Source organism: Tribolium castaneum, chromosome 8, assembly GCF_031307605.1.
Source record: "Tribolium castaneum strain GA2 chromosome 8, icTriCast1.1, whole genome shotgun sequence".
NCBI classification, from domain to species: domain Eukaryota; kingdom Metazoa; phylum Arthropoda; class Insecta; order Coleoptera; family Tenebrionidae; genus Tribolium; species Tribolium castaneum.
In genome coordinates, this window is record NC_087401.1 from 795,047 (window position 1) to 811,121 (window position 16,075).

Consider the following 16,075-nt stretch of genomic DNA (forward strand, 5'->3'; position numbering starts at 1 on the left):
GAAAGTGACCGGAATTGAAGCAAGAATTGTAAATTGTGGTGATGGATGTGATGGCTGTGTCAGGGAGATGTTTGAGAAGAATGGGTTTGATCTGGTCTGGTCCTGGGGCTTTCGAGTTCTTCAGCCGGATAATGAGGGCTTTGATCTCGTCGTCGGTGGTTGGAGCGGTCAAGTCCGGGTTGTCGGGTGGAAAGTCTGGGTCGGGGTCTGGGTCGAGGTCAGCGTCGTAGTCAAGTCGGGGGAGGTTTTGCCTGAAACGGAGAGTGTTGTTAGTGACTGTGTTAAAAAAGTGTTGGTTGAAATGTGGGTCATTGGGGACTTGGTGGATGTTTTGGAGGGTAGCAGCAAAACAATTTGCTTTGTCTTGTGGGGTGTTAAAAATGGTGTTGTTGACTGACAAATGGTGGATGGGGTGAGATTTTCGGCCTGTGAGTGAATTGAATTTGTCCCAAAACTTTTTACCGTCTCGGTAATCGAGGGAGCTACAACTGTTTGACCAGTGGGCAAGACGAAATTGGTTGATGTCACGTCTTATTTGTGCATTGAGACGGTTAAAGACAGTTTTGAGGACTGGAGATCTGGTTTGCACGAATTCGCGATAAATTCGGCGTTTGACTCGGATGAGGGCAAGGATTTGAGGGGGCAATGGTTTGCGATTTGTTGGAATGTGTTTGATGGGTACAAAAAGTGTTTGAGCTTGTTTGATGAGTTGTGTTAGTTGTGTTACTTGTGTGTCAATGGTGTTGGGGTCAAGTGTGTCGTCAATGTGTGGGAGGTTGTTTGTGATGTAATTTTGAAAGTCGGTCCAGTTTGTGTTGTTGAAATCGAAAATGGGGATGTGCGTGGGTCGCGGTTGGGGGCCTTGAAGTGTGAAGTTTGAGACAAGAGGGAGATGATCGGAGGTGACTGTGGTGCCAATGAAAGAGTCTGTGTTTGTGATGTGTGTGAGATTATCGGTCACAATGATGTGGTCTACGATCGATGTGCCAACGTGATTGATGAGTGTGGGAAATTGATTTCGAAGACGACAAAGAGGAAGAGTGTTGAGAGAGCGTGTGAGGTGTCTGCCGTTTGTGTTTGAAATTGTGTCACCAAAATCGGTGTGTCGAGCGTTGAAGTCTCCGAGAATGACTGCGTGTCTGAATGTGGAAGTGTAATCGAGGAGTTGGGTACTGACGGTTTCGAGAGGAGGATTGTAATAACAAATAAACAGAATGTTTAAATTGTTAATGTGAATGGTGGCTGCAACGGCTTGAAGGTGGTCAAGATGAGGGGGTAAGATGTGTTGAGATGAAGCGAGTGAAGTTGAGACAAGAAGTGTGACGCCGTGTTTGGCTCGGGTTGTGGGGCTGGGTTTGTTGTAGGAGTGGAAGCCTGTGATGTTTACGGGTCGTTTGGATTGTGTCTCTGTGATTGCTGCGATGTGAATTTGGTCGATGTGTAGAAAATGTCTCAAGGAGGCAAATTTACGAGAAATCCCTCCCGTATTGACTGTGGCGAAATTCAGAGAAGCCATTTTTGAAACGGGGGCCAGAAGGATTCACCGAAATGGTGGATTTATCCAAAAGTGAAGTGAATTTTGTTTGATGAGTGTGAGATTTTTAGATCGCGTCGGAGACAAGCGCGAGCGGAATGTTCGAGAACAGATTGGATTTTCTGTTTCTCGAACGGAAAAAGGTCAAAAAGGGTTTTTGTGATGAAGCGTAGGAATTGACGGGCAGAAACGAAGGGTTCGCGCTCGTCGGAGTCGTCGTCAGAATTTTCGGGATCGAATTCCTTGTCAACGATTTTGATGGGAACGACGGGGGTTTCTGGGGTCATTTGGGAGGGTTTGATAAATTGGGGGCAATCTCGGGACCAAGCGGGGTGATTCCCCTGGCATTTGGGGCATTTGGGGTTTGAAACTGCGGAAGGGCACGGTTTTGACCGATGATTGTCGGGGCAAGTGGGGCAGATGGGCTTGTTGGGGCATTGGGAAAAAGAATGGCCAAATGTGAAGCACTTGGCGCACTGGAGAGGGGCTGGTTTTGGGGGGTGCGACGGCTCGCAGGGGTGAACGTGGCCGAAAAGTGAAAGGCCATTTGACAGGAGTGTGTCGATCGCCGTTTTGTCCGGTGTCACGATACGCATGAGAGGAGTTGGTTTGTTGGTTTTGGCGGAAATGATGCGCCAAACTTTTTGAATGTGGAAATTATTCAGGGCTGAAATGACGTCTTGGGGTTCGATGTCAGAGCTGACGTCTCTGACAACGATGGAAAAAGTGATGGGTTTGGGTTCGATTTGGGGTAGGAGGCGTGTGGGGTTTAAGAGTTTGAACTGGATTTTCGAGCCAGGGAAGCCAGCTTGAAGCGTTGAAATTTGGTTAGGGGTAAGTTGCCTGGAAAGAACAAGAAGAGCGGATTTGTTGTAATTGACTTTTAGAGAGTCAATTTGGTGGAGGCCGAGTGAAATGAGGTGAGAGTAAAAGCTTTTTTGAGTGGCGAGTGGGGCAGGGATGTTTTGGATTGAGTAGCGAAATGAGAGTTTTTTTGAAGTGGTAGTTGAAGACGATTTTTCCGAAGTGGTAGACGAAAAGGATGCTGATGTTTCGGAGTTTGATGGTGAGGGTGTGCGTGAACGTTGTTGGGTGTGTTTTGTGGATTTTAATGTAGTGGCGTGAGTTTGTGGGGGTGGCAAAATTTTTTTGTCCATAAGGGACGGAATGGGTTTGTTTTGGGGAAGCGTTTTTGGAGAGTTTGCAGAAGACGGAAGTGAAGTGGGTAGGTTGAGGGGTTTTTTTGGTGAGTGTTTCACCGGGCCCTTGGAGCGGAGCCGACGCTCGTTCTCCATTGTGGAAACTTTTGCAATTTATCACTTTGGATTTCACTGTCACTTCACTTAGCAAACAATCGAGTGGCTGAGCGATCAGAGTCAGCGCAGAGACTCGATGTGTTCACCTCGAGAGCGCGAAAGGAATTATCATAGTAAGATATTATTTTATTTATCTGTTTAAGGTTTGAGAATAATTGTACAAGTACAAGTATAGAGTTAAGAAGATAAAGTCAGGTTAGGTCAGGTCAGATCAGGTCGGGTCGGGTCGGGTCAAGTCGGGTCGGGTCGGGTCGGGTCGGGTCGGGTCGGGTCGGGTCGGGTCGAGTCGAGTCGAGTCGGGTCGGGTCGGGTATTAGAGAGGGGTATTGAAAATGAAGAAATATAAGCAAAAACTTATAAGTGTGCAGAGGAAACTCCTTCGGCCCACATCTTGACTACGCACTCGCGAAGGGTAAGATAGCCACGGGAATGCTGAGATCTCTCGTATGTCGGCGGAGCGCGTTGTCAATTGACAACAAGCTCTTGTTGTACAAATCAGTGATCCGACCTACCATGACTTATGCTTCTGTGGCTTGGGCGTTCGCGCCCTGTAAGACTCGGATGCATAAGTTACAAACTTTCCAAAACAAATTTCTCCGTCAAGCATTCAACGCCCCGTGGTTTGTTCGCAACAACCAATTGCACCGAGAGGCGAAGATGCCGACGATGGAGGAATTCTTCCGTGAGACCGCCGAGCGAGCCTTTTCGAAGGCGGAAGCCCACCCGAACCCCCTGGTGCGAGAGGCCGTTGACTACGACGAAAACGGTCCGTCCAGATGCAAGAGGCCAAGGATGGCTCTCTTGTGATCGAAAAATGCCTTCTCACTCAGATCTTCCGAATCTGGTAAGCATCAAATGTCATTGCCACATTTATCTGTCGCAGCTCTTTTCAGATTCCATCAAATGGATCACTTCGGGGGAATCCCCGGAGCGCCCTCTTCTTTTCTTCTGGCGCCATGCAAACCGGCATGGCTACCCAGCGTGCGTTCAGGTATGAAGGACCAATGGTTCCGATCCCTAAGGTGACGCGAGGGGTTTTAGTGGGTATTGTCGGCTTGCACATTTACCGACCGAGTCCCACATAACCAGACCTAGTCTGGTATGCGTAAAAGCATTTCCCCTCAGATAATAGCAGAGGTCGCTTCTGGCTTCTATCGCCTTTCAAATTAAAGACAGTAGGAAGGTACTTGATAGAACAGGCAACAAGCATAAAGTGATAGAGCAATCTATCACGGCATGGCAAGCCAGATGGGACAACAGTTCCAAAAGAAAATGGACGCATCGCATCGTCTTATCTCGAACATAAGTCGGTAGATGGAAAGGAGAAAACCTGTGAGACAGGTAAATTACTACCTAATACAGTTTTTAATAGGACATAAGGCTTTTCTGTCATATCTACACCGTATGCATCGAGCAGATGATGACCGCTGTGTATACTGCAACGAGGAAGATACAGCCGAACATGTGTTTTTCGAAAACATGTGTTTTATCAACGCGATGCCATTCGATAGAAGTGGGAATTACAAATAAGTAATAAACTTATACATGATAATCTAGTTGAAAAAATGCTCGAGAACAATGAGCATTGGAGAACAGTACAGAAATTTACAGAGGAGATTTATAAAACTAAGAAAATGGGGGAAGAAGGAAGAAATCAATGTTCGAAAAGCTCTGATTCTTCGTAAACGAAAAGACGTAGAAAAATGCCCGCTGAGGGACCTAGATCATCTGCCGTAGGAGGCGGCCAGAAGATGTCTTGGAAACCAGCGTGCACGATCTAAGAACGGAGGCGCTAATTCCTGGAGAAAAAGAATAAGCTTTCACTCCTGACGGTATGGTCAGGTCAGGTCAGGTCAAGTGGCTGAGATGGGTGGCTTAGATTCTATACATTAGATATACCTTTTTCATTGCCTAGTATGGTTGAAAGTGTATTTTGGACATTTAAAAAAACCATACAAATCTTAAGAATGCATCAAGTTCAAGAAAATCTAAGAATGCTTCTCCTGTAGAAATGTCATAAAAAGATATTGGAAGATTAGAAATAATAGTTGTCTGAGATAGTTCAAGCATTAATAATTTTAAAATAGCAAACACATTATATCTTTGATCAAGTTTTGGGTATGGGAAAAAATTGACAAAAACACATTTTCTGAGCACAGAAGCTCGCCGGAAAAACGAAAACTGAACAATGTAAGGAGCTGTTTTAGCGCAATTCTTTAGATTTTATACGACAATTTAAAAAAAGTAAATTTTAGTCTATTTTCCAATTTAAGAAAAAAATACACTGGAAAAAATATAACGAAAATTTTCAAGATATCACAGCTCTAAAAAACTTGGTTTAAAAAGTTACCAGAATTGACCCACATGGATGGGATTCCAAACCCCGATTAACCAAGTGTATGTAATAAAAAGGTAGTTATAGTAAAAAGTAATCAAAAAATTGTTTTGCTAAATTATTGTTTTCTATGTGAGGCCATAAATTAATCATTCCACTCTTGTATATAGTTTTATAAATCGAATTTATAACAAACATTTAGGGTAGATATCTACTATAAAAGATTTGTTTATTATAATAAATTGTTAGTTAATTTCTTTGAGGAAAGTACTATTGATCTATTTATTTTTTATAATTATTAATAATAACTATTAGTGTACCTATTAATAGCGCAAAGTTGTACCTTTGTCGATTGAAGCATTTTCTCAAAATCGACAATATAAATTTGCGCTCGCAACACACATACACAAAACTTTTTCTGAATCTCCAAGTATTAACAATATACCATAATATTCAGAACAAAACCATGTAACAATTTATTAAAATTGGCAATTATTTATTTTCTGTTTACTCGTTGTTACTAGTAACTATAGCTAGTTACAAAAATCACTGGACATTTGATTTCAAAAAAAAAAAATAATAATAATAATAAAAAATAAACAAAATGGGAGAACAAGCGTTTTTTTCAGTTATGTCGCTTTAAAGCGACAAAGTGACAGTTTTGGAGAAACGTCAACCTTACGTTGCTAATATAGACATTATAATATGTAATAATTATAAATGACAGCACAACAACTTATACTTATTTTAAGAAATCCGCGTCTTAATTATGCACCCAAATATAATACTAAATATTAAACTAAAAAGGATGTACAAACGAGAGAATGTTATAAATATTTTTTAAATTTCTAATTTAAGAGTTCGTCGCTGCTCCTTTCAGATTCCATCAAATGGATAACTTCGGGGGAAAACCCGGAGCGCCGTCTTCTTTTTTTTCTAAGGCAACACGGCATGGCATGGCTGCCCAGGGTGCGTTCAGGAATGAAGAACCAATGGTTCCGATTCCTCAGGTGAAACTGAATTCGTATCAGAATATGTAGTATTGTTTGTAATGTAATAACTAAAAAAAATGAAATTAAGACATATAGAAGAAACACTAAAGAGAGTTAAGAATTTGATTAATCCGAGATGTTACTTTCCTGCTATTTCTTGATTTCTTTTGCGTCGCACTTTTACCGATGTAATTTGTTTTTGCTGTTTCATTTTAAATTTAATTTAAAAAGAGCTTCGATTGATAAAAAAAAATCTAGATTTGAGTGGTCGGTCATTAGATTTATTTTTTACTTAATGAAACAAATTTTATTTACTTTTAAATGTTAATTGTGGTTCTGAAAAGAACCGATTTCATTTTTTTCTTCTTTTTAAACGATGAAAGAAAAAACTTCTCTATTTTGAACTTGTGTATTTGGTGACGGCTTTGGTACCTTCAGAGACTGCGTGCTTTGCCAATTCACCAGGCAACAAGAGACGAACCGCTGTTTGAATTTCCCGGCTCGTAATCGTCGAACGCTTGTTGTAATGCGCAAGACGAGAAGCTTCAGCGGCGATCCGTTCAAAGATATCATTAACGAAACTGTTCATGATGCTCATCGCCTTGCTCGAAATACCGGTATCGGGGTGTACTTGCTTCAATACCTTATAAATATAGATTGCATAGCTTTCCTTCCTCCTGCGCTTCTTTTTCTTGTCGCTCTTCGAAATATTCTTTTGAGCTTTTCCAGCCTTTTTCGCTGCTTTACCGCTTGTCTTTGGTGGCATATTTTTTAATATTTCTAATCTTAATAAAGAAAAAAAAAACACGACACAAACGAACTGTAATACGCACAACGAACACAAAATATACCTGTCAACTTGAAAGTTCAAGTTAAAATCATGGTGCACTATCAATTCAATTCAATTCAAAATACGTTTATTCAAAATAAATTACATTTCAAAAGGGATTTTGATAAAATATATACAAGATATTTACAACTTAATCTACGAGTCCGGACTGTTTTAGGCTTTTGGCCTCTTCAGTCAAGGAAATGGATGAATGTTGTGTGGGAGTGTGTGTGTCGTCGGGTGGTGAGTGAAAGAGTGAGAAGTTTGGGGCTCGTAGGAAGCTGTGGATGTGGATGTCGTCGTGGGTGTCTTGTCGGTGTCGTCAGTGGCGTCTCATTGTGAGGGGCGTCTCTTCAACGAGAAGTTGAAGATTGTCGGGCAGGTCGGGGTACAGCGCTGAGAGAAGCGCCGTGGGTGGATGGGGCAGTTTTCTTCTGGGGATCCGGGGGACTCGGTTGCGAAGAGTGTTGTCGCGTGTGAGAAACTTATGTGAAGTGTTGAGTGTGTTTTGGGCAATTGTGTTGTTGTTGTTGAGTGTGCGTTTGATGTAGTTTTGTTGGAGTTTGTGAAGACGGTCTGTGATGGGGGTGGTGTTTGTGTCCTGGTGGAGGGAATTGCTGGCGTGGAAGCGGTCGAGGCGGTGAATTCGGCGAAGGATTTGTCGTTCGCATGTGGCAATGCGATGTGTCTTGGTGTGTGGGAGAGATGCGTAGATGGGGGCTCGGTACTCGATGACGGGTCGGATGAATGTGTTGTAGGTGTGGAGAAGAGTGCGGGAATGGCACCCTTGGAAGTTTCCCATGAGATGGCGGAGGAGGTTGGATCGGTTGCGGACTTTCTTGAGCGTGTTCTGGAGGTCGGTGTCGAGTGAGCATGTGTGTGTGTAGGTGATTCCTAGGTACCTTGTGGATGGCACAAGGTCGATGGGTGTGTTGTCGAGTGTGATGGTGATGTCGCGTGGGTCGAATTTCTTGTTTCGTGTGAGGTTGGGGTGTTTGAAGAGGATGGCGGTGGATTTTGTGGGGTTGATCTTCACTCTCCACTTGCGAGTCCATGTGGAGATCTGGTTGAGGAGGGGCTGCAGGGTCCTGGAGGCTGAGGCGGCGGTGGTCCGGGATGTCCAGAGGGCGGTGTCGTCGGCGAAGAAGCGGGTTTTGGTCTGGTGAAGATCTGAAACAGGAAAATCAGAACTGTAAAAAATGTAAAGAATGGGCGACAGAACGGAGCCTTGAGGGACCCCGGAGAGAAGGGGGACGGGATAAGAAAAGGAATTTTGGACTTTGACTTTGCAGGAGCGGTTTGAGAGAAAAGAGTCGATTAATTTGATGAAGTTGAGGTTGATGTTGTGGGAAAGAAATTTTTGGATGAGACCATCGTGCCAAACACGGTCAAATGCACGTTCGACGTCCAAGAAGACGGCTAGTGTGCACTGGCCGAGATTGGCACTCCGGGTTGAGTCGGTGAAGAGTTCGAAAGTGGGGTCGGAAGTGGAGCGATGGGGGCGAAAACCGAATTGTTCAGGGGGCAGTAGGTTGTTTTCTTCGAGAGTGTGTCGGAGACGAGAGGCAAGAATTGTTTCGAAGATTTTTCCCAGAATGTTGAGGAGAGAGATGGGACGATAAGAAAGTGGGTTGTTGGGGTCTTTGTTGGGCTTGGGAATCATGATGGTGGTGGCTTCTTTCCATGGGGTTGGAAAGTGACCGGAATTGAAGCAAGAATTGTAAATTGTGGTGATGGATGTGATGGCTGTGTCAGGGAGATGTTTGAGAAGAATGGGTTTGATCTGGTCTGGTCCTGGGGCTTTCGAGTTCTTCAGCCGGATAATGAGGGCTTTGATCTCGTCGTCGGTGGTTGGAGCGGTCAAGTCCGGGTTGTCGGGTGGAAAGTCTGGGTCGGGGTCTGGGTCGAGGTCAGCGTCGTAGTCAAGTCGGGGGAGGTTTTGCCTGAAACGGAGAGTGTTGTTAGTGACTGTGTTAAAAAAGTGTTGGTTGAAATGTGGGTCATTGGGGACTTGGTGGATGTTTTGGAGGGTAGCAGCAAAACAATTTGCTTTGTCTTGTGGGGTGTTAAAAATGGTGTTGTTGACTGACAAATGGTGGATGGGGTGAGATTTTCGGCCTGTGAGTGAATTGAATTTGTCCCAAAACTTTTTACCGTCTCGGTAATCGAGGGAGCTACAACTGTTTGACCAGTGGGCAAGACGAAATTGGTTGATGTCACGTCTTATTTGTGCATTGAGACGGTTAAAGACAGTTTTGAGGACTGGAGATCTGGTTTGCACGAATTCGCGATAAATTCGGCGTTTGACTCGGATGAGGGCAAGGATTTGAGGGGGCAATGGTTTGCGATTTGTTGGAATGTGTTTGATGGGTACAAAAAGTGTTTGAGCTTGTTTGATGAGTTGTGTTAGTTGTGTTACTTGTGTGTCAATGGTGTTGGGGTCAAGTGTGTCGTCAATGTGTGGGAGGTTGTTTGTGATGTAATTTTGAAAGTCGGTCCAGTTTGTGTTGTTGAAATCGAAAATGGGGATGTGCGTGGGTCGCGGTTGGGGGCCTTGAAGTGTGAAGTTTGAGACAAGAGGGAGATGATCGGAGGTGACTGTGGTGCCAATGAAAGAGTCTGTGTTTGTGATGTGTGTGAGATTATCGGTCACAATGATGTGGTCTACGATCGATGTGCCAACGTGATTGATGAGTGTGGGAAATTGATTTCGAAGACGACAAAGAGGAAGAGTGTTGAGAGAGCGTGTGAGGTGTCTGCCGTTTGTGTTTGAAATTGTGTCACCAAAATCGGTGTGTCGAGCGTTGAAGTCTCCGAGAATGACTGCGTGTCTGAATGTGGAAGTGTAATCGAGGAGTTGGGTACTGACGGTTTCGAGAGGAGGATTGTAATAACAAATAAACAGAATGTTTAAATTGTTAATGTGAATGGTGGCTGCAACGGCTTGAAGGTGGTCAAGATGAGGGGGTAAGATGTGTTGAGATGAAGCGAGTGAAGTTGAGACAAGAAGTGTGACGCCGTGTTTGGCTCGGGTTGTGGGGCTGGGTTTGTTGTAGGAGTGGAAGCCTGTGATGTTTACGGGTCGTTTGGATTGTGTCTCTGTGATTGCTGCGATGTGAATTTGGTCGATGTGTAGAAAATGTCTCAAGGAGGCAAATTTACGAGAAATCCCTCCCGTATTGACTGTGGCGAAATTCAGAGAAGCCATTTTTGAAACGGGGGCCAGAAGGATTCACCGAAATGGTGGATTTATCCAAAAGTGAAGTGAATTTTGTTTGATGAGTGTGAGATTTTTAGATCGCGTCGGAGACAAGCGCGAGCGGAATGTTCGAGAACAGATTGGATTTTCTGTTTCTCGAACGGAAAAAGGTCAAAAAGGGTTTTTGTGATGAAGCGTAGGAATTGACGGGCAGAAACGAAGGGTTCGCGCTCGTCGGAGTCGTCGTCAGAATTTTCGGGATCGAATTCCTTGTCAACGATTTTGATGGGAACGACGGGGGTTTCTGGGGTCATTTGGGAGGGTTTGATAAATTGGGGGCAATCTCGGGACCAAGCGGGGTGATTCCCCTGGCATTTGGGGCATTTGGGGTTTGAAACTGCGGAAGGGCACGGTTTTGACCGATGATTGTCGGGGCAAGTGGGGCAGATGGGCTTGTTGGGGCATTGGGAAAAAGAATGGCCAAATGTGAAGCACTTGGCGCACTGGAGAGGGGCTGGTTTTGGGGGGTGCGACGGCTCGCAGGGGTGAACGTGGCCGAAAAGTGAAAGGCCATTTGACAGGAGTGTGTCGATCGCCGTTTTGTCCGGTGTCACGATACGCATGAGAGGAGTTGGTTTGTTGGTTTTGGCGGAAATGATGCGCCAAACTTTTTGAATGTGGAAATTATTCAGGGCTGAAATGACGTCTTGGGGTTCGATGTCAGAGCTGACGTCTCTGACAACGATGGAAAAAGTGATGGGTTTGGGTTCGATTTGGGGTAGGAGGCGTGTGGGGTTTAAGAGTTTGAACTGGATTTTCGAGCCAGGGAAGCCAGCTTGAAGCGTTGAAATTTGGTTAGGGGTAAGTTGCCTGGAAAGAACAAGAAGAGCGGATTTGTTGTAATTGACTTTTAGAGAGTCAATTTGGTGGAGGCCGAGTGAAATGAGGTGAGAGTAAAAGCTTTTTTGAGTGGCGAGTGGGGCAGGGATGTTTTGGATTGAGTAGCGAAATGAGAGTTTTTTTGAAGTGGTAGTTGAAGACGATTTTTCCGAAGTGGTAGACGAAAAGGATGCTGATGTTTCGGAGTTTGATGGTGAGGGTGTGCGTGAACGTTGTTGGGTGTGTTTTGTGGATTTTAATGTAGTGGCGTGAGTTTGTGGGGGTGGCAAAATTTTTTTGTCCATAAGGGACGGAATGGGTTTGTTTTGGGGAAGCGTTTTTGGAGAGTTTGCAGAAGACGGAAGTGAAGTGGGTAGGTTGAGGGGTTTTTTTGGTGAGTGTTTCACCGGGCCCTTGGAGCGGAGCCGACGCTCGTTCTCCATTGTGGAAACTTTTGCAATTTATCACTTTGGATTTCACTGTCACTTCACTTAGCAAACAATCGAGTGGCTGAGCGATCAGAGTCAGCGCAGAGACTCGATGTGTTCACCTCGAGAGCGCGAAAGGAACTGATGATGGTGCACTACTTGTTAAAAATGTTTTATATACGAATTTACTCCGAATCAAGACCCCACCTTTTAGTATAATCATCCAGTCAGAAATACGACTTCTCTATAAGTAACCGTATAAATACGAAGCCAGAAACGCAACTTTAGTCATTCGCAGTCGCAGTTGTAGCATACAAGTTATACGCGCAGCATATTCTTATAGTTTATTTTGACTTTTCCATAAACTACGAAAACCACCATCATATCAACATGTCTGGACGTGGAAAAGGAGGAAAGGTAAAAGGAAAAGCCAAGTCTCGTTCGAGCAGGGCCGGTCTTCAGTTTCCTGTTGGAAGAATACATCGTTTACTTCGTAAAGGTAATTACGCCGAACGAGTCGGTGCCGGTGCTCCAGTTTATTTGGCGGCTGTGATGGAATATCTTGCCGCTGAAGTTCTTGAATTGGCTGGAAATGCTGCTCGTGACAACAAAAAAACTCGTATTATTCCACGTCATCTTCAATTGGCCATCAGAAATGACGAAGAATTAAACAAGCTCCTTTCCGGTGTGACAATCGCTCAAGGTGGTGTTTTACCCAACATCCAGGCGGTCCTTTTGCCGAAAAAAACCGAAAAGAAACCATAAACAGCTAACTGTTGTCTCTCTAGTTGCTGTGAGAAGCAGCAAGCTACAAAAAAATAATAATATCGGCCCTTCTCAGGGCCATCATTTTTTTAACAAATAAAAAAAAGAATCACAAACTTTTTTTAAAGAGTAAATAAACATACCTACTTAAAGTTACATAAAACTTGGCAAAAATTTATTGCACGATTTAAAAAAAAAAGAGCACTCAAGATGTTTTATTTTCTTAATAGTTTAAAAGCAGGTAAATTTTTATTGCCTCTCCTAGACGGCGAGCTACACGCCGCGCCGGTGGGGGGCTAGCTAATCCATGTATATCGGTTAGGCTTTGATGTTTTCTTTCTTTAGTGGTAATTATTATTTATCTCTGAAAAGTCAAAATTCATCCCTTTAAGGAAAAGCATACGATTGATTAAACAACAAAGTCATAAAAACCACACAACTTTATTTGTTACATTTCCTAGAAATATAAAAACAGTTTGGAAATCAAACATTTATTATACTGGTGGTTTAACTGAGAGCCTTGTGATACGTACTTTTTTCATTTGTTTAGAAATATTTTTGTGGTTCTGAAAAGAACCGTTTTTTTTTCGTCGAAAATTAAAATGCGATGAATAGTAGAGAGTAGATTGATGTAACTAACGATGAGGAAGAAACATAAAAACCAAACAATGCTGGTATACCGGTATTGTCGTCGCCTCGTAGTCTCATAGATAAAACATAGGTTATAAAAAAAACTTAACCGCCAAAACCGTAAAGTGTACGCCCTTGACGCTTCAAAGCGTAAACGACATCCATGGCGGTGACGGTTTTACGTTTTGCGTGTTCGGTGTAGGTGACGGCATCACGAATGACGTTTTCGAGGAATACCTTCAGGACACCTCTGGTTTCTTCGTAAATGAGACCGGAGATACGTTTCACTCCTCCACGACGTGCCAATCTTCTGATCGCGGGCTTCGTGATGCCCTGGATGTTATCACGTAAAACTTTACGATGACGTTTTGCTCCACCTTTTCCCAATCCCTTTCCACCTTTGCCACGACCGGTCATTTTGAATGATTATTGATTCAAATTAAGCTTTGTTTCACAAAAGAAAACGACACAGATTTGACTGCTTCGTCGAAAACAACTACCTGCTCGCCAGATTAGTCAACTCATTTTATAGTTTAGTTTCGCTCCGCCTCTTAAGTTACTTTTTTGACCAATCAGATAACGCATAGTGTCACCCTAGTTAATAAAATACGGCGAAAAATTTTGTTGCAGGGTCATATGAACCGTCGCCGTTGTTAGTGACGTACGTAGGTGTTTATGTGTGTGTATGTGTAGTTGAGGGATAAAGAAGTAGTCAAAAAAATGGCCCGTACCAAACAAACTGCTCGTAAATCGACCGGTGGAAAAGCTCCACGAAAACAGCTTGCCACTAAGGCAGCAAGAAAAAGCGCACCCGCCACTGGAGGAGTGAAAAAACCTCATCGCTACAGGCCCGGTACAGTGGCACTGCGTGAAATTCGTCGTTATCAGAAAAGCACCGAACTGTTGATTCGTAAATTGCCCTTCCAACGCTTGGTCAGGGAAATAGCCCAGGATTTCAAGACCGATCTTCGTTTCCAAAGTTCTGCCGTTATGGCACTCCAAGAAGCGAGTGAAGCGTATCTTGTCGGACTTTTTGAAGATACAAATTTATGTGCCATCCATGCAAAACGCGTCACCATCATGCCTAAAGACATCCAACTGGCAAGACGTATTCGAGGAGAACGAGCTTAAAATGAAAAAATAAACAAAAAAAAAAACGGTTCTTTTCAGAACCACAAAATTGTTTACAAATGAAAATGTTTCGCAATATTGACAGTAATTAAAGTAATAGTACGCGGATCATAATGAATTTTAAACTCTGTCAAACAATAAAAACAATGATGCTTTTATTTATGATTGTTCGCTCTGGTTAAGGGTAGGTAAACAAATCGTTTTAATTGATCGGTACTTCAAGAACGGCGGCGGCATCAAAAGAATTTAATTTATTTAAGTAGGTACCATAAAAATGAGTAAAGTTAAATATCGAATAAAGTCATAAAAGTGGTTAGGTAGGTGAGGAGGGATAATGCGTTTTTAGCGCCGACACCCTACAGACATTATCGTTTGTTTGTTTGTATAAATTAATAATTATATTTCGATTTAGGTATATGCAGATAGGTGTGAAAACTTTTTTTTATTTGTATAGAAATTAATTTGTGGCCCTGAAAAGGGCCATTTATGTATGCCCTCGACGGCCTTAAACAGTCGATAATCCAGGACGTCACCACCATCATCATCATCATCATTATCATCATCATCGGTTCGTAGTCGACGACGACGAAGACGACGACAAATGAGATTATTGCCATAGCTCACTTCTTTCTTTTAGGAGAAGCAGGAGATTTCTTCGCTTTAGCAGATATAGCCTTGGCGCTTTTTGGTTTCGGTGCCTTAGGTTTCTTCGTTGGACCGGCCTTATTTGATTTCTTTGCTTTCGAAGGTGATTTCGGCTTTGATGAAGCTGTTGCCGCAACAGCTCTACCTGTAGAGGAAGCAGCGGTTGTTTTCTTCTCAGCGCCGACAGAAGCGGCCTTTTTTGCTTTCGCGACGGCTACGCTCTTCTTTTCGGCTGCGACTTTTTTCGCTTTTGGCGAAGATGGTTTCTTACCGGTTTTTGGTGCCGAAACGGCGGAACGTTTTCCAGTGTTTTTTTTAACTTTTGAAACTGCTGAGGATTTTTTCTTTCTTTCGCCAGTAGCAGCGGCTGCCGCGGCGGCAGCAGCTCTAGCAGCAGAAGCAGCAACAGCAGCTCTGGCCTTTGCACCACCACCGGAGGCGGACGAGGAAGCAAGTTTAAACGATCCAGAAGCTCCCTTACCTTTCGTCTGAACCAAAGAACCAGAAGCGACGGCGCCTTTTAGATACTTCTTGATAAATGGTGCAACTTTCTCGGCATCTACCTTGTAATTGGCGGCGACGAATTTTTTTATAGCTTGAAGAGAAGAACCACCACGTTCCTTTAAACCCTTAATAGCGTTATTGACCATCTCGGAAGTGGGAGGATGAGAAGGTTTGGCTCTAGGATTTTTTGCTTTCTTCTCCTTTTTAGCATGATGATGAACTTGAGGTGAAGTCGTCGAAGCAGCAGCATTAGCCGATGCGGATTGATTTTCTACGTCTGCCATTTTTTTCTCGTATTCTCGTATTATTATTATGACAGCAGAATAGATATATACTTGATAGGTAGTATATAGTAGGTAAATATAAACCTAAACGAACCAACCAACACAATTCGAATACACGAGCGCTCAAACTAAAGATATTTTCGCGCCACGACTAAGTTGTTACCGCGAAGCTTTTCGGCCCTTGTGGCGCAGCTCAGCGTAGCAGCGGTAACAATGGTCGTTACTTGTATGAAACTTCATTTGAAGTCACGAACTGAAAAGTTCGGGGTTCGGTCGGAATGAAACTACTGAGTAAGCATTAAATGAGACAAGGGAAGGAAGGAAGAGCTGGTGGAGGGTCGATAGCGCCCATCGCAGAGACCAGCGTGGTTTTTAGAAGGGAATGAGTACAGGTTGAACACTCACTGACTTAGACTCACTTCATGACTGATTGATTACTGATTTGGTGTGGCTAAGGGTGGCTCGTTTTATGTTAAACAACCCTTAGCCGACATCCAATGGGCTCACAAGGGGTGAGTGTGGGTGGAGCGGTAATTCGTATTGAGGGGTTTTTCGCAGAATTGCGGGGAAAACCCAGAAGGCTCTCGAGAGCGACGCGCGGATT

At 43.6% G+C, this 16,075-nt stretch overlaps 1 protein-coding gene across 1 annotated transcript; it reads right to left on the reverse strand.

The window, feature by feature from the left end:
• Positions 1 to 14,546: 14,546 nt before the first annotated feature.
• Positions 14,547 to 15,635, reverse strand: LOC103313139 (late histone H1-like). The gene has a single exon (XM_064358464.1). The coding sequence runs from the start codon at positions 15,469 to 15,471 to the stop codon at positions 14,659 to 14,661; it is 813 nt and encodes a 270-aa protein (XP_064214534.1). The 5' UTR covers positions 15,472 to 15,635; the 3' UTR covers positions 14,547 to 14,658.
• Positions 15,636 to 16,075: the final 440 nt, after the last annotated feature.

Coding starts and splice junctions, on each gene's coding strand:
- LOC103313139 (XM_064358464.1), bottom strand. CDS start 15,471: ATGGCAGACGTAGAAAATCAATCCGCATCGGCTAATGCTGCTGCTTCG.